At 46.4% G+C, this 25,611-nt stretch overlaps 1 gene segment (V, D, J or C); it reads right to left on the reverse strand.

Moving 5' to 3' along the window:
• Positions 1–14,323: 14,323 nt before the first annotated feature.
• LOC144497145 (Ig kappa chain V region Mem5-like) lies at positions 14,324–23,890 on the reverse strand. The segment is given in 4 exon segments: positions 14,324–15,187; positions 22,145–22,183; positions 23,258–23,560; positions 23,747–23,890. Coding segments are annotated over 4 exon segments (720 nt in total).
• Positions 23,891–25,611: the final 1,721 nt, after the last annotated feature.

A 25,611-nucleotide genomic window follows, 5' to 3' on the forward strand; every position in this document is an offset into this window, starting at 1 on the left:
ACACCCTGCCGTAAACTGACTGTTAAGAGGAGGAATCTCCCACGCTGATGTTCGGATTTGAAATGGGTGTCAGGGTTGCCTGAGGTGTGATGTTCAGACGTGAGTGATGAGTGATAGATAGAGACTATCTGAGTGGTCCCGGAGTGGAAGGAAAAGCCTTCATGTGAAAGCCAGCTGAATAAAAATATTGTGTAAGTGGTGGTATGGAGGGATCTGATCACCCCTGACAGGTATCACCGAACTCAGATAAGAGAAACCTGGGAGGGAGAGAGCGAGAAAGGAGATTAGAAGACTCCAAGGTGGTGAGTATGACCTTATCAATGATATGGCGGGACAAGGACAGTGGGGCCCGGGGTCCCTGATACCTGAATATATAATTAAGAAGGACAAACTCATTAAACAGATGATAAAAGGGGGATGGGATTTAGACCACCCGCTAGACCAATAATGAAAGTGGTTGGAAAAAGAAAAGAAAGACAGAACAAAGAAAATTGGGGTTCTCTAAGTTCACCAATTGGCTGGATTAATTGGACAGGTCGCAGTCTCGAGTAAGAAATGGGCTGACGACAAAGCAAAAATTAAAATGTTGGAAACACGCAATAGCAAATGAGAGAAGCGGAACCAACTTTTAGAGGACCCTGTCGGGGGATTCTTGCCTCCCTATGGGCCGGCCGTACAACCCACGGCACCAGTGGGAGACCCTGATGAGGAAGAGGTCCATGATCTCGCTCCCATAACTCGGACCGGGACGTTACAGCATCCCACTGCCCGATATAAAACCTTTACCCCAGGTGAATGATGACAGATTTTGGCACCCCTGGGAAGGCTCCAGCCAAGGATTAAACAACAAAGGGGTGAAGGAGCCTCTGAATTTGGAGAGCGACTCTTTAGAGTATACCAAGAACGTTCGGGAATACCCGAACAGATAGAGCCTTTTTACAAGCATTTAAAGATGGGCTATTGCCAGCTCACCAGAAAATCCTTAAAATGGGAGTTCTCAATACCCAGGCTTATGATGAATTAGTAGAATGGGCATCTGGAATTAGAGATGGACCAGATGAGAAACCATACCCACGAATAAAACAGGAAACAGTTAGTGCAAACAGTGGGGGGGCTAAACCCAAGGGTGCGTGCTATAATTGTGGGAAACCGGGTCACTTTGCCAGAGGCTGTAGAGCTCCAAAGGGGGGCGGTAGAAAAGCCCCAACCTGCCTGTTTTGTAATAAGGTTGGCCACACTGAGGCCACCTGTTGGAGCAAGCACGGCAGACCGAGTCAACTGCTTCGCCCTCCCCTCATTGACGAGGGAGGGAATTGACGGGAGGCAGCCCCCACAAGCCTGGGCACAAAAGAGGGTAGAATCTACGTGTCTGCACTAGTAGGGGGAAGGCAATGTGAAATGCTGGTGAACACAGGAGCCTCCATATCTATCACTGATCTACCCTTGCCCACCACCAATAAAATGATCTATATAAGGGGTGTTAACGGACAGAAGACCCCTGCCTACTTAAGTGAAACCACCCTAGTAGAAATTAATAACCTGTATATACCTATGCGATTTTACGTATGTAGAAATAATGAAGGAACTATTATGGGAAATGACCTAATGAAGGAATACAAAGTCTGAATAGATTGTGGGAAAGGTGAATTGATTTGGCCCCGCCCCGATGGGAGAAAAGACAGGGTAGGAACATATGTAAACCATTTAGGGACCATCCATGCAGCATCTGCAACGGGATGCGACTGGCATTTAGACGGTTCTGGATTTGGCGCCATCTGCGCCTCCGTCCCCGGTGTGTGGGCGGAAACGAAACTGGATACTGGATTCGTCAAAATTGACCCTATAATAGTGGTAGGGCCAGAACATAAACCACATCGGCAAAACCCGATTAAGCCCAAAGCCAAAAAGGCAGTGGAGGAAATTGCGACGGGATTGGTAAAGAGAGGGATCCTACGGGAAACCAGTCGTACCAGCAACTCCCCCACCTGGCCCGGTGTCTAAACCGGACGGGAGCTATAGATTAACCATTGATTATACAGCTTTAAATAAAGTGACCCCCAAGCTACACCCCATCGTGGCCTCGCCCCTCCACCATTTTAAACGGGTTGTCACCATCCCATGGAATCTTCACGGGATTGGATATCGCCAACGGTTTGTCGTCCATTCCCCTGGACCCTAATTCGCAAGATAAATTTGCATTTACCGTGGGCGATAAGCAGTGCACATGGACTAGGCTCCCGCAAGGCTTCCATAACAGCCCGGCTATATTTCACCGGGTAATGAGTAAGATATTAGAACAGGTGGAAGTCCCAAAAGGGAGCACAATTCTGCAGTATGTAGATGATATCTTAATAGCCTCCGAAACTAGAGCAGAACATCAGACGGTGCTATACTCAGTCTTGAAACACTTAGAAGAACAGGGACTAAAGGCGAGCCCCAGGAAAGCCCAAATAGGGAAAGAGCGGGTGTTATATTTGGGACACCTGATATCCCAGGGGACCAAAGAAATGCCATTGGACAGGAAAACGGCCATTCAGCAAATGCCAAGACCAGTAACCGTCCGAGGGGTCAGGAAGGTTTTGGGACTGTTTAACTACAGTTGCAACTTTATACTGGAATTTGCCAGGCGAGCCGAACCAATACAAAGGCTAGTAAAAGGGGGGAAACCCGCTCTTGAGGTTATAGAGTGGGGATCAGAACAGGAAGATGCATCTCGTAAACTAAAAGCAGAACTAATGACAGCTCCGGGACTTGGACTGCCCAACGCTAATAAAGATTTTCACATCTATTGTAATAATGAGGGGGGTTTTATTCGGCAGTAGTTACACAGGTCCATGGGGACAAGCAGCGGCCAGTGGGTTATTATTCCACAGCGGAGGGCCCCGCAGTAGCCGGGTTACCCAGATGTATAGCCGCACTGGATTGAGCGGCATGGGCAGTAAGGGTCAGTGAGCCCATCATAATGACGGGGAATATTGTTTTGCACACCAAACATACCTTAGTGGAAATGCTGAACACAGGAAAATTGCGGTCTGTCTCAAATGTGAGAAGGGTAAAGTGGGAGGCAGTGCTTCTCCCACCCACTAAGTCCATCACCATTGTACGAGACATGGGAACGAACCCCGCAGAAGGAATGTTAGGTGAAGGGGACCCACACAACTGTGGGGACGTAGATGAGGAGGTAGACGAAGGTAGAATAAAAGATGTGTCCCTGGAGGCACCAGATATGGTCCTATTTGTGGATGGATCACGGAAATATGTAGATGGGTCACCACGAACAGGATGGGCGGCAGTGAATGCGGATTTACAAATTGTTCAAGCAGGAAGAATAGAGGGAGGCATGTCAGCACAAGTAGCGGAACTGGTAGCCTTGACTCAGGCTTTTACAGAGGCTGCGGGGAAAAGGGTCAACATTCACACCGATAGTAGATATGCGTTTGGAGTTATACATGACTATATGACAGTTTGGGGGAGAAGGGGATTTATCACAATGGGAGGCACTCCAATTAAACATGGCCAGATAATAACAACCTTATTGGGAGCCAGCGAGCTCCCATCGGAAGCCGCAGTATTGAAGGTAAAAGCACACCACAAGGAACCAGATAAGCAAAGTCCTGAGTGGTATATGTTTAAGGGAAACCAGGCAGCCGACAGAGCGGCACGAGCTGCCTTGGAAACAGGGGAAGTGCAGGCCTTGCCAGCTGCCTCGAGTAAAATCGAAACCCCGATAGACATCTCACAGCTCCATGCTGATACCCCTGAAGAAGAACGTCTGAGGGGGAAAACTCAAAAGGAGCTACACCTGATGGAGGGGGGTGGATGGAGATTAAATGATAAAGTCCGAGCCCCAGAATGTATCCAGCATACTCTGATGCGGTTACATCATGGGCTGTCGCATGTGGGGAGGGATGCCACGGTGACCAGTGTGGGGAAGGAATGGTGGTGGAAAGGAATGGGAGGGGACATTGCCCGATATTGTCACCGGTGCATAACCTGTGCACAGTATAACCCTGGAAGACCCGTAAAAATCAAGATGGGGCACCAGCCTCGCCCTCAGGGTCCCTGGGAACACCTGCAAGTTGACTTTACAGGACCTCTCCCGCAGTCACACGGGAGAACCTGCTGCTTGGTAATTATTGACCAATTCACCAGATGGGTAGAAGCATTCCCGACGAAAAATTGTACTGCCACTACAGTGGCCAGAATACTAGCTGAGGAAGTTATCCCAAGATGGGGGGTGCCTTTGCAAATAGACTCCGTTCAAGGCACGCACTTTACGGGGAAGGTTGTAAAAACCACATGTCAACTGATGGGGATAAGACAGATATTTCACATACCCTACCACCCTCAAAGCTCGGGGATGGTGGAACGTATGAATAGGACACTTACGATCTCCTAGGCAAAGGCCATGCAGGAATCAGGAAAGAGATGGACAGAAGTATTACCCGCCATATTAATGGAACTCAGAGCCACCACAAATCGGACCACTGGGCTGACACCATATGAGCTAATGCCCGGAAGGGCTATGCAACTGCCCGAGTCCATCATTACCGGAGGGACAGATGGAGGCCCATTACGGGACAAGATTAGGCGATATGTATTAGAATTAAGCTCCCAATTAAAAGATATGCGGAAAAAAGTACGGGACAAACAAATAGCGGTCGATGAGAACAATGAACTAGAACAGACTCCGGAGATACCCCCGGCAGGCAGCAAGGTTACGGTAAAAACCTTACCCGAAAAACCTGGATTCGCCCCCGAAGGGAAAAGCCCCTATGAGTTTATCATTCGTGGAGACACCTGTGCCTGTATAGATATGCAAGGCAGAGGTGTCTGGAAACACTGGGCCCAGTTGAAAGAATACACTGGCACCAATCGGAAAACATGTAATGGACAACAAAACAGTTAAGAGGGGAGTAAAGGGTTAAACACCAGCCGGCTGAGAGTTTCTCTCTCTCTTGACAAGGGAAAGAGACAGAGAGAGAGAGGGGTGAAAGTGTGCGATCGAGAGCCACATGTGGTGGAAGAGGGTATCGTAGATCAATGTTTAATAAACTATTCTCCCCAGTTGAAATTTTACAGTCGTGCATTACATTACAGCTGAAGAGTTGTAAGGAGAGCTAACCATTTAAGAGAAATAATTAATTATGCGCTCATCTTGAGCTTAAACCGGAGAGTCTGTGAGAAAGTGTAAACGTCTTAATAAGTAGAGATATTTAAAAAGTGACAAAAATAAATGGATTTTTTGGATCAGGCTTTTGTTACAAAATGTACTCTTGATAGAATTGACAATGAAAAGATAAATGGAAAGAATTATTCCTGCGTATTTGAAGTGATGATTAATCACTTGTTTATGTTCAGCTGAGGGAACTTACCCCTCCGGCTCTCTGCTGAAACGAGCAGAGAACTAATCCATCCTTTCCGCCACAGGAAATTCATGTTATAAGACTTGCAGTAATCTTAAGATATAGAGTCAAAACTTAAGAGAGAAGGGAGTTACAGAAGGTAGAATGGGAGTGTGTGTGTGTAATGCTGGGAATCATTATACGGCCATAATGCATTCTAATTAAAATGTGTTACACGGATCAACCATGAAACTGTATTAAATGCCAGACAGGCTAAAAGGGAGTGCCCGCCTATAATACCAAATTGGCAAATCCATATAATTGAGATAAGAAAATGCTGGGAAAGTGTTTGTTACAAACTGTTCGAAATTAAAGTGATGAGATTTCTTCAATTTACTTCTGTTTTGAGTTGAATTACAGTTTGGAAAACAGCAGAATAAAAGTGACTGTTAATCAACATTCAGTTTTCTTCAATGTTTTATTTTCATCCCAGTTTAAGATGTTAAGTCTGAATAAATGTTGGAAGCTTCCATGTGTATCTGTGTGTTTAACAACGTGATTGCGTGAATGTTTTGTTGGTGTTCGCTTGAATGTTTTAATGTTGAGAAAGGAGTTAAACCTTGGAAGGACCATGTGCTCTTTCCTTGTCTTGAAGTTGAAATTATAAGAGTGTAGTTGAGAAGTTAAAAGAAAGGTAACTTTGTGAAAACAAAGAAAAGCAGGAACAAAAGAATAAGATGAATATACTGTCTCTGAGTCAGTTTAAAGTGTATCAAATCAGTGAAATGAATTCCTGACACAATATGTGGATAGGCCGACAAGAGGTGAGGCCACATTGGATTTGGTACTGGGAAATGAACCAGGCCAAGTGTTAGATTTGGTTGTGGGAGAGCACTTTGGAGATAGTGACCAACAATTCGGTGTCTTTTGTTATTGCAATGGAGAGGGATAGGGCCATATGGCAGGGCAAGGTTTACAATTGGGGGAGAGGTAATTATGATGCGATTAGGCAAGAATTAGGGGGCATAAGATGGGAACAGAAACTGTCAGGGAAAGGCACTAATGAAAAGTGGAACTTTTTGAAGGAACAAATACTGGGTGTCCTTGATAGGTATGTCCCTGTCAGGCAGGGAGGAAATGGCCGAGTGATGTCATATACATGGATTTTAGTAAGGCGTTTGATAAGGTCCCCCATGGTCGGCTTATGATGAAAGTAAGGAGGTGTGGGATAGAGGGAAAGTTGGCCGATTGGATAGGTAACTGGCTATCTGATCGAAGACAGAGGGTGGTGGTGGATGGAAAATTTTCGGACTGGAGGCAGGTTGCTAGCGGAGTGCCGAAGGGATCAGTGCTTGGCCCTCTGCTCTTTGCGATTTTTATTAATGACTTAGAGGAGGGGGCTGAAGGGTGGATCAGTAAATTTGCTGATGACACCAAGATTGGTGGAGTAGTGGATGAGGTGGAGGGCTGTTGTAGGCTGCAAAGAGACGTAGATAGGATGCAAAGCTGGGCTGAAAAATGGCAAATGGAGTTTAACCCTGATAAATGTGAGGTGATTCATTTTTCTAGGACTAATTTAAATGTGGATTACAGGGTCAAAGGTAGGGTTCTGAAGAATGTGGAGGAACAGAGAGATCTTGGGGTCCATATCCACAGATCTCTAAAGGTTGCCACTCAAGTGGATAGAGCTGTGAAGAAGGCCTATAGTGTGTTAGCTTTTATTAACAGGGGGTTGGAGTTTAAGAGCCGTGGGGTTATGCTGCAACTGTACAGGACCTTGGTGAGACCACATTTGGAATATTGTGTGCAGTTCTGGTCACCTCACTATAAGAAGGATGTGGAGACACTGGAAAGAGTGCAAAGGAGATTTACCAGGATGCTGCCTGGTTTGGAGGGTAGGTCTTATGAGGAAAGGTTGAGGGAGCTCGGGCTGTTCTCTCTGGAGCGGAGGAGGCTGAGCGGAGACTTAATAGAGGTTTGTAAAATGATGAAGGGGATAGATAGAGTGAACGTTCAAAGACTATTTCCTCGGGTGGATGGAGCTATTACAAGGGGGCATAACTATAGGGTTCATGGTGGGAGATATAGGAAGGATATCAGAGGTAGGTTCTTTACGCAGAGAGTGGTTGGGGTGTGGAATGGACTGCCTGCAGTGACAGTGGAGTCAGACACTTTAGGAACATTTAAGCGGTTATTGGATAGGCACATGGAGCACACCAGGATGATGGGGAGTGGGATAGCTTGATCTTGGTTTCAGATAAAGCTCGGCACAACATTGTGGGCCAAAGGGCCTGTTCTGTGCTGTACTGTTCTATGTTCTATGTTTAATCGTAGTTCTGATTACCCCAAGTTACAGCAGGAGATTAACCTCAGTTGTTAATACAAATAAAGATGTTGTCCTTGAGTATTTTTGAACACCATGAATTGTTGGAACTTGTGTTACCAGTTAGTTATTTTTAAATGACATGATTAATAATATGAAATTTGTGATGTTCCGATAACATGCAACAAATTACATAATTTAAACCATCTCACATTGATGATAATTCTGTAAAATTATATACTGCCGTTGGAATTGCGTGTGCCATCTATTGTTCAAGGTTTTCCAGATGTAAAAACACTGCAAAGCTTAAAACCTAGCCAGCTTGGAATCAAACCAAAACATTTCTAATCAAGTAACAATTGTTATTGTTATATGTATTGTGCTTGTTATTGTTCTAAAATGCAGGGATTCTGATCTGGAGCAGTTCAAAAATAAAAACGACTTAAATTAAGAGGGTTTGGATATACCCAAGAGAATCAAATCCTGGAGAGCCTTAACCAATTTTATATGTTGATATATATTGTGTATTGATACAACATAATTCTGTGGAAGAAAAGGCTATTTATTCCAAACATTTAACCATTCTTTGCCATAATTTGTAATAATTTGCACAATTAACATTAACATGAGAGGAAGTGAAACCGGATTACAAGGGAAAGAGAGAGAGAGAGAGAAAGAGTTGGTGACTGGCCTTACAACCAGACTCAAAAATCTTGCAGCATTCGACTGGACACAACAGATAGCTCATTCGGTTATCTGTGTTTTTAAAGAGCTGTGTCTGGCTCAGTGACCACGGAACACTGTTGTTTACCTCATGAGACAATCTGTCTATAGAGGGATCATTTCTGCTCAAACAAATGATCATATTAGATATAATGTAAGATACATCATACAAAGATCGGAGCTGTATAGTATATGATTTTAAGTACACTAAGCTCTCTATGCAAGGGGGGTATGTAGTTAAATGTATAATGCACTGGCTTTTGTGGCCAAAGGTATTGCCCACCATACTAATGAGATTAAGGGTTGCCACAAACCAAACAACCGGATTAACCCCTTATGAGCTAATGACAGGACAGGCGATGCAATTACTAGAAAGCACCATAACAGGTGGGACTGATGTAGGTCCACTAAAAGATAAAATCAGGAGATATGTTTTGGAACTAAGCACCCAACTAAAAGGGATGCGTAAATTGGTAAAAGACAATTAGGAGATAAGAGACACAGAGAGAGAGCTTGAAATGCTCCCTGACATCCCAACAGCGGGACGTCCGAGTGAAAACAGTACCTGACAAATCAGGGTTTGTACTAAAATGGGATGGGCCGTATGAAGTTATAATTAGTGAAGATACCTGTGCCTGCATAGACATAAGGGGGAAAGGTCATTAAACTCAGTTGAAAGAATATGCTGAAACTAATTGGGAAATTATGTGATATCCTCCCATTGCAGGAATGTACAGACAATAACCAACCTCCAAGCAAGCTGAACTGGTGCGCGGTGTTTCGCGCGGGCGGTAGCCTTTGGACCGTTGTATAACGGTCGCGCGGGTTATTAGTAAGTGATAAGATGTTTTTCATGTTACTTCTCACGACCCTGGCCCTGTTAGCTATAGTGGGAAAGTATAGATGGAATTATGAGAATTTGGGGATGGGACACAGTGAACATCTCTGTGACGATGACTCTGTCTATTGTATGAACACCTTTGTGTATATGTCTTATCTCTATGCATCACAATCGAATTTGAGCAAGTGCTGGGTCTGTTCACACATTCCCACGCACGGAGGAAAGGGAGGAATTCCTTTATTCCCTATCCCTTTATCAGCTCCAGATACACAATATCGGGACCTCTCAGGCCAGTTCTGACGTTATCAGTAAAAACAGAACTGTTATACATTTTCTTAATCTGATTCTCCGCCTTACATTAGTTTAAAATTAATTTCATTTAATGTCCATATGTTAACATAAATTATTGCCAAATGCCTCAGCTAACCACTTAGTACTTTCCAGCATGATGGTTTCTCATTCGTCCATTACAACCGGACATTACTCACTTGTTGGCTAAAGCTATTTCCCTGTTGCCTGGATGCGGTAGATGCTACCGTAAGGGTCAAAGTGGAGGTTCCTACCAGCTCACTGCCAAGCTGAATAGACATGTGTTGCTGCATCCAGGGTCATGTCTATTCTATGTCTGGGCTGTGAATTGATTTAAACATTATGTTGCACAATGTGTTCCCTCATCGGGATCTCCCAGATATGAGTTTGCAAACTAATGGGTTCCCAGGCCTTTGGCTCGAAACATTTTACCTTTCCCACCATACCTTTCAGTACCTTGCATTGGCCAAAGTGTACAATCACAGTAAAATACTTGAAATACATTTAGAATATCAACTTCTATGTCTTAAAATCATAGTTGTTTTAATTCTCTTACTGCGCTCACATGTGGGTAAGTTATCATTTAACTCCTTACTGTTCGCTCTGCCAGTGCTTGTACTCTCTAAAAATGAAGTGAAATGTAAAATAATCCCTTTCATCTCCCCATGGGGCTTGGTCTCAGATTGTTCTTGTGAAGCACGTGAATACAAGTTGTATTATATTGGCAGTTGTGTGTGTGGTGTGTGTGTGATGCCTCCCATGTTTGATGAGCTGGGAATTGTGTGTGTGTGTGTGTGTTTTCGTGTGTGTGTGTTTTCGTGTGTGTGTGTTTTCGTGTGTGTGTGTTTTCGTGTGTGTGTGTGTTTTCGTGTGTGTGTTTTCGTGTGTGTGTGTGTTTTCGTGTGTGTGTGTGTTTTCGTGTGTGTGTGTGCGTCTGGGTGTGTGTGTGTTTTCGTGTGTCTGGGTGTGTGTGTGTGTGTTTTCGTGTGTGTGTGTGTGTTTTCGTGTGTGTGTGTGTTTTCGTGTGTGTGTGTTTTCGTGTGTGTGTGTGTGTGTTTTTGTGTGTGTGTGTGTTTTCGTGTGTGTGTGTGTTTTCGTGCGTGTGTGTGTGTGTGCGTCTGGGTGTGTGTGTGTTTTCGTGTGTCTGGGTGTGTGTGTGTGTTTTCGTGTGTGTGTGTGTTTTGTGTGTGTGTGTACGTCTGTGGGTGTGTGTGTGCGTGTGTGTTTTCGTGTGTGTGTGTGTTCGTATGTGAGTGTGTGTGTGATGCCACTGTTGTTGATGAGCTGGGAGTTGTGTGTGTTTGTGATGCCTCCTACGATCGATGAGCTAGGAATTGTGTGTGTGTGTGATGCCTCCTGTGATTGATGAGGCAAATGCTTTAGGGGGTAAGGGGGGGTAAGATGGCACGGGGGTGGGTGAGGGTTCGGATGCATTGTGGCTTTGGGTGAGTTTGAGATTGGGGGATATTGTGAAGGGCAGGTCAGGTCACGGGGTGGTTGGTGTTTTGGTGCTGCCAATCGGTCAGGTGGGTATTCAGGAAGGTGAGGGGATCAGACAGGGGACATGTTTCAGTTTTACACTGACCACGGTGTTGGAACTGCTCTGAATCGTTCTAACTTTTCCTGGGTAACTATTCTGGGCAGTAAGTCAGAAACATCTGAATTCTCCAGATTTCAGTCCGAGATTCAGAGAGTTCCAGACTCAGGGGAATTCCCCATATAGATCCGGGATACGACCATCCGGAGATTGGAAGTTCTGGGTCAGGAGCTCAGACCAACCAAAGATGAGATAAAGAGGTGGACAATGAGAGTTTGAAAGGATCAAAGTGAGTTGGAGAGGTGGAGGGGGTTATGGAGGGAATTCCAGAGCTTGGAACCCAGGCAGCTGAAGGCTTGGCCACCAATGGTGGAGACATTGGGCCTGATTTTACCATTTTCATTCCAAGTGCTGAATCTGGGCGCAATTCAGATCCGACTGAGAAATCTGCTTTCAGGCGCCCCCCATACACACCCAGCTTGATTAAAAAAACCGCGGGTCCCATTCGCGGTGTGTGCGGGGCTTAGCGCGCCCGAAACGATCGGAGCTCTGAACTGCGCATGCGCAGTTGGAAACAAATGTGAAAAAGTGTGCCCAAGTCAGATCGCTCCCGGACCGCAGAAAGCGGAGAAAGTGGCTCGGGAGCGAAAAGCGGGAGCGTTGGCCCCCACAGACATCACTGTCCCCCTTATCAACCCCCCCCCGCTACCCAGACCGATCGTGACTCCTGCCCCCTTCCCCCCCCCCCACCGATCACCCGCAGAGTGGCAGCAGACTCCCCTGCCCCCCTCCCCCACCAGAGATCCATCTGCGCCCCCCCCTGACCAGTGCCCCCCCCTGACCAGTGAGCGATCGGGCCTCCCCCCCCCCCTCTTCACCAGAGACACATCTTACCCGCCTCCCTCCTCCCCCCCCATCTCAGCGAATGATCGGGCCTCACTCCCCCCACCCAGAGGAACATCTGACCCGCCTCCTCCTCCCTCCCCACCAGACAATGATCAGCCCTCCCCGCCCTCCCCACCACCAGACAACGATCGGGCCTCCCTCCACCCCCTCCCCATCTCCCCACCAGAGATACATCTGACCCGCCTCCTCCTCCTTCCACCCCCCCTCCCCCCCGCCAAACCAGACAACGATCGGGCCTCCCTCCCCCCCACCCCGCCCCCCACTCCCCACCAGAGATACATCTGACCCATGTCCTCCTCCTGCGCCCCCTCCCCACCCCCCACCCCCAACCAGACAACGATCTGGCCTCACTCCCCTCCCCCCACCCCCCCAACCAGAGAATGTTCTGACCTGCCTTCCTCCTCCCCCCCACCACCGATCTGAGTCAGGGAGCCGCTGGAAGCTCTGAACTCGCTCTTCAGCAGCTGGAGCGCCCGATTCAGACTTTTATTCAGCATGTCCGTTTCGGCGCGATTCCGGGTCGGCGAACGTGGCGGTAAAGGGGGAAATGCTGATAAAGGTGGGCGGGCAGTTCATTAATTCAATTAAAATACATGCAAATACATTTAAATCACCGTTGCGCTCATTTTGGGTGCGAAGCGGATTGCCACCATTCCCGGGTTTCGGTAAAGTAGCCATCTGCGCGGGCGCGGGCGTGGATCGCGTTAATGGCCTCACACCCGACTTTACCACGTTTTCCCACCCAAAAACGGGCGCGACGCATTGGTAAAATAGGGCCCATTATGATCAGGAATGTACGAGAGGCCAGGATTAGAGGAACACAGATATCTCGAAGGGTTGTGGGGCTGGAGGAGATTCCAGAGAGAGGGAGGGAGTGAGGACATGGAGGGATTTGAAAACAAGGATGAGAAGTTTAAAATCAAGACATTGCTTGATCAGGAGTCAGTGTAGGCCAGTGAGCACAGGGGGTGATAGGGGAACGGGACTTGGTGTGAGTTCAGACTGGGACAGCAGAGTTTGGGATGAGCTGATGTGTGCGGAGGGTGGAATGTGGGAGAACGGCAAGGAGTGTATTGGGATAGTCACGTCTAGAGGAACAAAGGCTTTTTCAGCAGCAGATGGACCGAGAACAGCAGGTCGCTCTCATGGACAAGATGAGCTCAGAGAAGCCATGAGGGGGGATTGGAGAGAAACTAGAGAAAGATGTGAGTTCAGGGCTCGGGCGGGGGAGGTAGAATTAGAGGATGTTTGTCCAGATGGTGAGAGGAAGGAAGGGACGTGGCAGAGGCAGCTGATTGGATTGTCTCAATCTTAGTCACAAAGACCTCGGTGAGATCCTCACACTTGTTGCTGGAGGTGAGGGGGGAGGGGACAGGGGAGAGGGGTTTAAGAAGTTGGTCTGCAGTTGGGTAAAGAAGGCGGAGCTTATCTTCTCATTCCAGGATGATCCTGGAATAGTCAGCAGTTTTAGCAGATGAGAGTAGGAGCCGGAAGTGTTTGAAGTGCTCCAGCCAGATCAGCCAGTGGATGGATGAACCAGTTGTCCACCAGATCCTTTCAAGTCTGTGTCCCTGGGATGAAGTGAGTGGAGATGAGGCCGGAGCAGGGGGAACGGCCGGGGGGAGAGGGAATCATGGTTTTATTGGGGATTAGGATATCAAAGGTGGGGGTGAGGGGGAGCCAATCAGTCGCTGCAGAAATGTTGTGGTGATCGGAGGGCCAGAGACTCGATAGTTGGGATTTGGAAAGTGCGGTTGTAATTGAATGGACACAGCTGGAAGAGTTGGGTGAGGAGAAACAAAGGGGTTGCCTCCCCACAGAGCTGGTCTGAGAATCAACTGGCTTCTGGTAAAATGAAATTGAAGATAGATGGGAATTGGAAAGTGCGGTTGTAAGTGGATTGGGGAATAGGTTTTTGCAGGGATGGATACAGAAGGGGGTAGGGTTGGGGGTGTGGAAGGAGGATGTGGCTGGGGAGTGATACAAGGAAGTGATCAGAGATGGTCTTATCTCTGATTGAAACTCTGGGAGCAGTGAGACCACGTGAGATGGTTAAGGTCAAGGGGGAGGTGGTGAATATGGGGTGGAGAATTGTGATTGTGATGGTTTAATCCCAGCAACTTTCAGTTTCTTTTCTGTTTTCAATCTTGTCACTCAAGAGATTCCAGATCAAACTGATAATTTTCAAATGAATGATCATTGGCTTTGAATCCAATCTTCTGCAGATGTGTCATTGATTGACAGACCAAGCAGCCAATCAGGACAATCACTTGGTGAAATGCAGCCAATCAGCTGATGGGGAGGTGGGACGTTTCCAAAGCACTCACCAGACAGAAACGGAATATTCTTAATGTTTATTACCTTTTACACATTGACATTGACAGAAAAAACAGCCCAGCCAGAGGAAGCTGGAGAAATTCACAGGGAGAATGGAGGTTTATTAAAACACTTGTGGAGATTTTCTCAATAACATGAGAATCCTGTCCCTTTAAACAGTGACTAAAGCTTCAATTGTAACTGCAGGGTGAGCAGGAAGGAGGTCTGGTTTACTGAAGCAGACACTTCACAGGGTCACATTATTATTGTACAGCTGACACTCTTCAGCATCTTCCAGAGGTTGTACTTGTTATCACGAGTCTGCACTGTCCCCATCAAACTCTCCCAGGACAGTAACACCACAGGGTTAAATACAAAGTAAAGCTCCCTCTACACTATACCAATAACGTGCTTTAACCCCTGACCCTCAGAAGTGTCTCAGACCCAGTCCCGAGGAGGAAGAGAGTTGTAATTCAATGCTGATAATGACCTTTGCCCTCCCAGCTCACCCCTGTTCTATTCCAAGTTGTGCCTCCTCTGTGGACTGTCTCTAACACTCTAGGCACATTCTGATCTACTGACGCTCTTGCTGAGGGGCGAGGAGAGGCTGACGTGGGTGAGGGCACAGGAGAAGCGGGCGTTGGACTCCCAGTCGGAGCCAGAGAGGGTCAGCAGGCTGCTGACGCTGTAGGTGTTGTCTGAAGCTCGCAGGTAGTTGCTGGTCTGAACCCCGTTGGAAATGGCTGCACCATCCTTCTTCCACTTCACCTCCACCTCATCGGGATAGAAGTGATTGGCAAGGCACACCAGGGTGGCAGTGCCCTTGTTCTTGACCTCCTCCGGGGAGGGGGGCAGCAGGGTCAGCGTGGGTTGTGAATTCTCACGGGCTGAAAGAGAAGAGAAGGAATTTTAATCACTGCCATTTTCAGGCTTTCAACTTCCCGAATATTGACTGGGATCAAATCAGTGTCAATGTTTCGATGTTGCAGAATTCTGAAAATCCATTCCGGGGGAAATTTTTTAACCAGCACGGAACAATCCCAACAAGCGAAGGGGCAGTTTTGGGCAGTTTTATAGAATGAATCTCGGCATGTGGAAGGTGTATCAGTGGGAGAGCATTTGGGTAATAGTGATCATAATACAGTTAGATTTAGAGTAGTTACGGAAAAGGGGAAAGATCGATCAAGAGTAAACGTTTTAAATTGGGAAAAGGCCAATTTCACGAAACTGGGATTTGCCAAAATGGAGAGGAAATAGCGACTTGAAGGTAAATCAGTGTCAGAGCAGTGGGAGGATATTCGAGCTGGAGATGGAGTTCAGAACAAATATGTTCACACAAAGCAATAGCGTGGGACATTGCAAGGAGGATAACTAAGGAATGAATAGGGCAGGTCAGAGAGCAACAAGGTAACTTGTGTGTGGAGGGAGAAGACACGGTGATGGTTCTTCATGAATAATTTACATCAGATATCACAAATGAGAGGGATAAAGCTAACATTGTAGTTCAGGAGGAGAGGGATTGTGAAATAATCAATGGGATAATGATAGTGTGGGAGGAGATATTAATGTGCTTATCATCTTTGAAAGTGGAAAAATTCCCAGGCCCGGGTGAAATGTATCCCAGGATGCGAAGGGAAGCACGGGAAGAAAAAGCAGAGACTCTGACCATTATTTTCCAATCCTCTCTGGCTACAGGTGTGGTGTGGGAGGACTGGAGGACGGATAATGCTGTTTAAAATTACAGGCTGATGGGATTCAAGGGAAAGTGGCACGTTCGATTTCAAATTAGTTCAGTGTCTGGGGGTAAAGGTTTGATTTGAAGCTGGTTAAATCATTTTGCATATATAAAGAAAGTTACAACAAATTCAGCACTGAAATGGTTAATAATGAGAGTATTTAAAGACACAGTGTCCCTTTAAGAGACTGTTAACCAGTCAGGAAGCTGGAACTATTGTTCAGTCTGTCTGGGGGATACAGGTTGAGCATCAACAAACCTCAGATCACACACAGATCAGGAGAACTTTATCCCAGAACATTGCAGCAGACTTGGATCAACACACTTCACACAGCATTCTGATTGGCTGTCAGTGTAGAAGCTTCCAGATTTCATTTCAAACCTTACCCCCAGCACTTGGCTGAGGTCAAGGGTGAGGTTAGAATTAGTCTCAGTGTCCAGGGGTCAGACAGGGTCACTGCTCCGAATGACCCCATGACCTCTGGAGGGTGTGAGTGTGTGGATAATGAGTGAGGGTTAGGATCAGGAATCTCCAACCTCAAAGACAGAATTACATTTCTATAGCACCTGTCACCACCTCAGAATGTCCCAAAGTGTTTTACAGCTCATTGTGCACAGCAAGATCCCAGGGAGCAGAGTGAGAATGAACAGATAAGCAGATTTGTAGTGATGTTGATTGAGGGATAAATATTGACCAGTACATCGGGGTGAACTCCCCTGCTCTTCTTCCAAGGGTACCATGGAATCTTTCACACCCCCTGAGAGGACAGATATCAGTTTGTCTCATCTGAAAGACGGCACCTCTGACAGTGCAGCACTCGCTCAATACTGCACTGGATCTCAGCCTGGATGATGTGGGATTTGAGGTATCATTCTGTTTCTGTGGATTCTCTGCTGCTTTCAGTTGAATGAAGAGTGCAGGAGGACATGCCAGGAGCAACAGCAGACATACTGAAAAATGAGGAATGAGGCCACTTGGGGAGGGTGGAGCTGTTCCCCAGCCAGAGAGAGTGTCTTCAGGAGAGAGATGGAGAGCAGATTATGGGAAGCCTATAGTCTAGAGGGGGGACATTTAATCAGTCGCTGACAGGTGCTGAGCCCTTTCCCCATGAGGATTTTGGAAGTGGATGCGGAAAGTGGGAGGTGAACTAGAGAAATGTCTTTGTTGCTGCTGAAACTCTTGCTATCTGCTCAGTCACATCTAATAAACACACAGACAAATCAGACAAACATCAGTCTGTTTCTGTGGATTCTCTGCTGCTTTCAGTTCAATGAAGAGTGCAGGAGGACACGGCAGGAGCAACAGCAGACATACTGAAAAATGAGATATTGACCTGGTGAAGCTACAACACAGGACTGTGTGTCAAACAGCAGAAGCAGCAAGTGATAGACAGAGCTAAACCATCCCACAACTAATGGATCAGATCTAAGCTCTGCAGTCCTGCCACATCCAGCCGTGAATGGTGGGGGAAAATTAAACAACTCACTGGAGGAGGAGGCTCCACAAATATCCCCATCCTCAATGACGGAGGAACCCAGAACATCAGTGCAAAAGATAAGGCTGAAGCACTTGCAGAAATCTTCAGCCAGAAGTGCCACGTGGATGATCCATCTCGACCTCCTCTGGAGGTCCTGAAGACGTGTGCTCCAGAACTTCCCGCGTCCCTAGCCAAGCTGTTCCAGTACATCTACAACACTGGCATCAACCCAACATTGTGATAAATTACCCGGTTATGAAATGTGCACAAAAACCAGGACAAATCCAATCCGCACAATAACCGCCCCATCAGTCTACTCTCGATCATCAGCAATGTGATCTGAACATATCCAGAGCGATTACCAAGCAGCACTTACTCAGCAATAATCTGCTCACTGACACTCAGTTTGGGTTCCGCCAGGGTCACTCAGCTCCTGACCTCATTACAGCCTTGGTTCAAACATGGACAAAAGAGCTGAACTCCAGAGGTGAGGTGAGAGTGACTGCCCTTGACATCAAGGCAGCATTTGACCGAGTGTGGCATCAAGGATCCCTCGCAAAACTGGAGCCCATGGGAATCAGGGGAAAACTCTCCGCTCTTTGGAGTTATACCCAGCACAATGGAAGATGGTTGTTGTTTGGGGTTTTATACTCTACAATCTATATTAATGAGCTGGATGAAGGGAATGAGAGGAATGTCACTAAACGTGCTGATGATAAAATGAAAAGTAGAAATACAAGTTGTGAGGAGGATGCAGAGTCTGAAAAGGGATAGAGATAGGTTCAGTGAGTGGGAAAACATTGACAGATGGAGTATAATGTGGGAAAATGTGAGGTTGTCCACTTTGGCAGGAGGATAGAGCAGAATACTAGTAAACTGGAGAGATTCTATCGAGTGATCTGGATGTCTTTCCATCCAGGAACAGCAATAAATTAGGAAGACAAATGGAATGTTGCTCTTCATTGCAATGAGGATGAGTATAAAAGTAGGGATGTTTTGCTGCAGCTGTACAGCACCTTGAGAAAATCACACCTGGAATATTGTGGACACTTTTGGTCTCCATACTTAAGGAAGGATATAGTAGCATTGGAAAGAGTTCAGAGATGGTTCACGAGGCTGATTCCACTGAGTAATGGATTGTCTTATGAGGAAAGCTTGAGCAGGTTGGGCCGATACTCATTGGAGTAGAACTTATTCCACCACCTCAGCACCAACTTCACCAGGGCAATTGGGGATGGGTGATAAATGCTGGTCTGCATAGAATCACAGAAAATAGGAACAGGAGGAGGCCATTCGGCCCTTTGAGCCTGCTCCACTATTCATCATGATCATTTCTGATCATCCAATCAGTAGCCAGATCCTGTCTTCCCCCGCAAATCCTTTGATCCCATTCACCCCAAGAGTTAAATCTAACTCCTTCTTGAAAACGTACAATATTTTGGCCTCAACTGCTTTCTGTGATAGTGAATTCCACAGGTTTACGCCTCTCTGGGTGAAGGAATTTCTCCTCACCTCAGTCCTAAAAGGTTTACCCCATATTCTCAGACTGTGACCCCTCAAACTGGACGCTCCCAGCACTGGGAACATGCTTCCTGTATCTACCCTGTCTAGTCCTGTTGGAATTTTATTGATTTTTATGCGATCCCCCCTCATTCTTCTGAACTGCAGTGGGGGCAGCACGGTGGCACAGTGGTTAGCACTGCTGCCTCACAGTGCCAGGGGGCTAGGTTCGATTCCCGGCTTGGGTCACTGTCTGTGTGGAGTTTGCACATTCTCCCCATGTCTGTGTGGGTTTCCTCCAGGTGTTAAGGTTTCCTCCCACAGTCCAAAAGGTGTGCAGGTTAGGTGAATTGGCCAAGCTAAAGTCTCCCTCAGTATCCCCGAACAGGCGCCAGAATGTGGCCACATGGGGATTTTCACAGTGACTTCATTGCAGTGTAAATGTAAGCCTATTTGTGACTAATAAATAAACTTTAAAAAAAATATAATCTTAACCAACACAATCTCTCCTCCTACATCAATCCCACTATCGCAGAAATCATTCCAGTAAACCTTTGCTGCACTCCCTCTGTCGCAAAAACATCCTTCCTCAGATAAGGAGAGTAAAACTGTACACATTATTCCCAGTGTGGCCTCACCAAGGCCCTGTATTACTGCAGAAAGACAGAATTACGAGGGACAGAGATAGGGTAGATATGAGGAAACTTTTCCCCTTAATCACAGAGGCAGCAGATTTTGAGGGACTTGAGGGAAATCTTTTCACCCAGAGGGTGCTGGGAATCTGGATCTCACTGCCTGAAAGGGTGGTGGAGGTGGGAACCCTCACAACATTTAAGAAGCATTTAGATGAGCGCTTGAAATTCCAAAGCAAACAAGGCAACGGACCAAATGCTGGAAAATGGGATTGGAATAGATAGGTGCTTGGTGGCCGGCACAGACATGGACAATAGAATCCCTGAAGTGCAGGCGGAGTCCATTCGGCCCATCGAGTCTGCATCGACTCTTACCCCATAACCCCATGTATTTACCTCACTAATCCCCCTCACCTGTTAGAATTTTATAGGTCTCCATGAGTTGCCTCCTTATTCCTCTGAACTCCGGTGAATATAAGTCTTAACCAACTCAATGTCTCCTCATTCATCAGTCCCATTATAACAGGAATCAGTTTGGGATACCTGCTCTGCACTCCCTCTGGAGCAAATATATCCTTCCTGAGATAGGGAGACCAAAACTGCGCACAATATTCCCAGTGCGGCCTCACCAAGGCCCTGTATAACTGCAGCAGGTCAGAATTATGAAGACATAGAGCAGATACGAAGAAACTTTTCCCCTTTTAGCAGCAGATTCAATAACCAGGGAGCATAGATTTAATCTCAGAAGCAGAAGATTTTGAGGGATTGGAGGAAAAACCTTTTCACTCAGAGGGTATTGGGAATCTGGAACTCACTGCCTGAAAGGGTGGGAGACACAGGAACCCTCACAACATTTAAGAAGTATTTAGATGAGCATTTGAAATTCCAAAGCATACAAGGCAACGGACCAAGTGCTGGAAAATGGGATTAGAATAGTTGGGTGCTTGAATGCCGGCAGAGACTGGATGGGCTGAAGAGCCTCTTTCTGTGATGTAAAACTCTTTGACACTCTGACTGAGCCAAGATGGCCGAGAATGTAAAGTGACCAGCTTCTGGAAAATTCCGATGTGGATTATATTTGACTGACCAGTCCCAAGACTAGTTGGAATGTCACACCTGAAGGGTGTCAGGGACTTCTTCAAACAGGAAATAGAAATGGAGATAGAAAAAATGCCGAAGACTGAAGTTTAATCTGCTGTGGTTACGGAAACAATGGAGACTTATTGTCACATCTCAGCAGACATCCAAAACCCATCTCCTGTTGAGTTATACCTCAGAATGTGGAAATAGTCTGAGTTCAAAGTAAACTGACTCGAGGGTGAAAGACATGTTTGTTTGTTACCTTTCAGGAAACAACAGGGAAATGAGTTAAAAATCCAACTGCACACCTGAGCTGTGTGTACTGGTGCGGGTGTGACAGAATGTGAGTTGAGACATTCCTCCGGATGGTCCAGTTACCTCCCACAGTCCAAAGATCTGCAGGTTAGATGGATTGGCCATGCTAAATTACCCCTAGTGTGTCCTTTAGGTGGATTAGCAATGGTAAATGCGCAGGGTTACAGGGATAGGGTGGGGAGCCTGGGGAAGAAGCTCTTTCAGAGAGTTGGTACAGATTCGATGGACTGAATCGCCTCCTTCTGCACTGTAGAGATTCAATGGCTAATAAAGGATTACGTGGACTGTGTAAGGTTTCCACGGGTGAAGGGATCCATTTTAAATGAACCTTGTTGTGACCAATCGAGGGCGGGGTTGAATAAGTCAGGGATCCAGCTGATTACTCCTCACCCAGGAGCAAAACAAAATTGGGATCCAGTTCAGGAAGTTAACAAATGAGGGACCTTGTCTGAGGACTGGTCACAACATGTACACAGCAAGATCCCACACACAGCAATGAGAACAATCAGCATTTTCAGTGATGTTGGATCCGGGATAAATATTGGACTGAACTCGTCCCAAAGAGAAAGTAACTGAGAGTCTCCCCAAAAGCCTGGAACACTGAAGCCACTGGATTGTGAGCCCTGCTGTAGCTGTTTGTCATCAGAACTTTAGCAAGAGATAAGCAGGGAGTGGAGAGAGCAGAGTGAAAGCTGGGGGAGGTGGCACCTCGGTGTCTCACTGTGCTGGTGCTGTGATCAGTTATATCAGAGAGTGTGACAGGGAGTCCGACTTCACATCAAACTCTGCCTGTGTGTGTCACACTGAGACTGACAGGAGTCTAGAGAGTGATTTCACTCCATGCTGCAGGAATGTGAGCACAGTCTGCAAACGTCCAGATCTCCTCCACACGGTGGGTAAAAGCTGCTTACTTATATCTTGCTGCTTAAAGGGGGGAATGGAAGGAAAGAAATACAGCTGGGCTCCCTGTTCCACACAATGTTCTTCAATCAACCATTTCATTGACTGCAGCTCCCTCACCAACACCTTCAACTATTCAGCATTTGTGTTTGAGAAAGTTTCAGCATTGAAAGGGTTAATAACGGAGGATTGGGCTTTACTTACTCAGTCTGAGTTTGGTTCCTTTACCGAACGTAAGGCACACTGACAGCTTCCAGTGCAGGAGCTGTACAAAAACCTCTGCTCTCTGCCTCACTCACTCACTGACTCATCTCTTCTCTCTCACTCTTTCTCTCTCACTCTTTCTCTCTCACTCTTTCTCTCTCTCTGTTTCTCTCTCTCTGTTTCTCTCTCACTCTTTCTCTCTCACTCTTTCTCTCTCAGTCTTTCTCTCTCTCTGTTTCTCTCTCTCTGTTTCTCTCTCACTCTTTCTCTCTCTCTGTTTCTCTCTCTCTGTTTCTCACTCACTCTTTCTCTCTCACTCTTTCTCTCTCTCTGTTTCTCTCTCTCTGTTTCTCTCTCTCTGTTTCTCTCTCTCTGTTTCTCTCGCTCTGTTTCTCTCTCTCTGTTTCTCTCAATGTCTCAGTGTTTTGTCGGGAGAGTTGAGAATTCTAATTTGAGATGATGAATCTTTCAGCTGCTCTTCATATGTGGACATGGAGAGTAAGAGGGAAACTCGAGGCCTTCAGCGAGCGGTGGACACCACAGGGACTGGAGTGTGTAGTGGACAGTGCAAATAATTTGTCCAGTTTCCTTTCTTGTCTTTATTATATATTATATAAAACTGTGGGATGTGTCAGTACAGGAGGTGGGACTGTGTGTCCATTATTATATATTATATAAAACTGTGGGATGTGTCAGTACAGGAGGTGGGACTGTGTGTCCATTATTATATATTATATAAAACTGTGGGATGTGTCAGTACAGGAGGTGGGACTGTGTGTCCATTATTATATATTATATAAAACTGTGGGATGTGTCAGTACAGGAGGTGGGACTGTGTGTCCATTATTATATATTATATAAAACTGTGGGATGTGTCAGTACAGGAGGTGGGACTGTGTGTCCATTATTATATATTATATAAAACTGTGGGATGTGTCAGTACAGGAGGTGGGACTGTGTGTCCATTATTATATATTATATAAAACTGTGGGATGTGTCAGTACAGGAGGTGGGACTGTGTGTCCATTATTATATATTATATTAAACTGTGGGATGTGTCAGTACAGGAGGTGGTGCTGTGTGTGTTGGGGTTTTTGTAAGGCTCTGTATCACTGTGTAGAGGGTAGCTGCTATATTGCTGACAGTAATAATCAGCGACATCCTCATTCTGTACATTGCTGATTGTCAGGGTGAATCTTGTCCCAGATCCACTGCCGGTGAATCGGTCGGATATTCCTGTGAATCGAGTTGCTGCATTATAGATCAGCAGAGCCGGTTTCTGTCCTTCTCGCTGTTGGTACCAACTCACGTAACTGCTAACAGATTGACTGGCCGTACAGGTGATGGTGGCGGTCTGGCCCAGGCTCACTGACAGCACCGGGGGAGACTGGGTCATGATGATGTCTCCACTGATACCTGAGGGGTAATAGAGAAACAGAGTGAAGTAAGAACTGTCACAGAAAGACGCTGTACAATGAGATATTGTTGGAGACACTGACTGTTCCTCTCCTTTCAGCATTTTCCCTTCAATCACAAGTCAGGAGAATTGGATTGAAATGGAGAGCAGGAAAATATTCAAGGTGGAAGGAGAGAGATTTGTACCTGCGATGCAGAATGCCAGAGGCCAGAGCAGCTGGATGGCTGAAATCATGGTGTGTGGTCGTGTCCCTGTGCCTGGTTACTGATAAACTCTCCCTTCACTGGGCTCTGCTTTATAAAGCTGCAGCCTGTCAGAGTCTCACTGCCTGTTCCTCAGTTTGTAAATGGTCTGACCCAGAGAAACCACGTCAGCACCTTTCACTTCCTCTTCTTCTCTCTCCCTCCCTCAGTCTCTGTCTCTCTCACTCTCTCTGTATCTGTCCATCAGTCTCTGCCCCTCTCTGTCTGTCTCCCTGTCATTCTCTCCTTGCCTTGCACCATTTCTGCTATCTCTCTTTCCCTACCGCTCTTTCCGTCTCTCTTCGTCTCTCTCTCTCTTTCTCGGTTGTCCCTCTGTCTATTCATTTCCCCAGAAGAGGCACCACCCTCCTGGTATCCACTCTGTCAGTCCCCTCAGAATCTGATATGTTTCAATAAGATCACCTCCCATTCTTCGAAACTCCAATGGGTTCAGGCCCAGCCTGTCCAACTTTTCTTCACAAGATAACCCCTCACCCCATGAATGTGTCGAGTGAATCTTCTCTGAACTGCTTCCAACACAATGATATCCTTTTTCAAATAAGGAGACCAAAACTGTACACAGTATTCCAGATGTAGACTCACCGAGACTCTGTACAGCTGCAGTAAAACTTCCCTATTTTTATATTCCATTCTCCTTGCAATAAACACCAACATTCCATTTGTCTTCCTAATCACTTGCTGTAGCTGCAGACTAACTTGTTGTGGTTCATGTCCCAGGACAGCCAGATCCCTCTGTAGCACCGAGTTGTGCAATCTCTCTCCATTTCAATAGTTTACTGCTGTTCTATTCTTCCTGCCAAAGTGGACACCTTCACATTTACCCAGGATATACTCCAACTGTTTAGCCACTCACTTCTCCTGTCCCTATCCCTTTGCAGACTCTCTACCCCCTCTTTATAACTTACTTTCCCACCTATCTTAGTGTCATTGGGACATCAGCTCCATTCACTCCCTTCATCCAAGTCATTGATATGGATTGTGAATAGTTGTGGTCCCAGCACTGATTGTTCCAGAATTCCACTCATTACAGCTTCCCAACCCCAAAACAATCATTTATCCCCTCCCTCTTGTTTCTGTTAGTTAGCTAACCAATCCTCTATCAATGCTAATATATTGCCCACACACCATGACCTCGTATCTTGTGTGGTAACATTTGATGTGGTCATATATTAAATACCTTTTGGAATTCTGTGTACATCACATCTACAAGTTCCTCTTTATCCACTTTGTGACTTCCTCAAAGGTGGACAATCACACATTTAGCATAAAGAAACTGCTCCTCGGGTGGTACAGTGGTCAGCACTGCTGCCTCATAGCGCCGGGGACCCGGTTTCAATTCCCAGCTTGTGTCACTGTCTGTGTGGAGTTTGCACCTTCTCCCTGTGTCTGCGTGGGATTCCTCTGGATGCTCCGGTTTCCTGTCACAGACGAAGGATGTACAGGTTAGGTGAATTCGCCATGCCAACTTCTCCCTCAGTGTACCTGAACAGTCGCTGGAGTTTGGTGACTCGGGAATTTTCACAGTAACTTCATTGCAGTGTGAACGTAAGCCTACTTGTGACTAATAAATAAACTTTGCTTTTACTTTACATCCACCATGGTGTCCATGTCCCACTGGAGCCTCCAATAGGGACCAGTAAACATGGGCCTCCATCCCACTGGAGCCTCCAGTAGGGACCAGTAAACATGGGCCTCCTTCCCACTGGAGCCTCCAATAGGGACCAGTAAACATGGGCCTTCTTCCCACTGGAGCCTCCAATAGGGACCAGTAAACATGGGCCTCCTTC

This window comes from Mustelus asterias, chromosome 8, assembly GCF_964213995.1.
Source record: "Mustelus asterias chromosome 8, sMusAst1.hap1.1, whole genome shotgun sequence".
Lineage (NCBI taxonomy): Eukaryota > Metazoa > Chordata > Chondrichthyes > Carcharhiniformes > Triakidae > Mustelus > Mustelus asterias.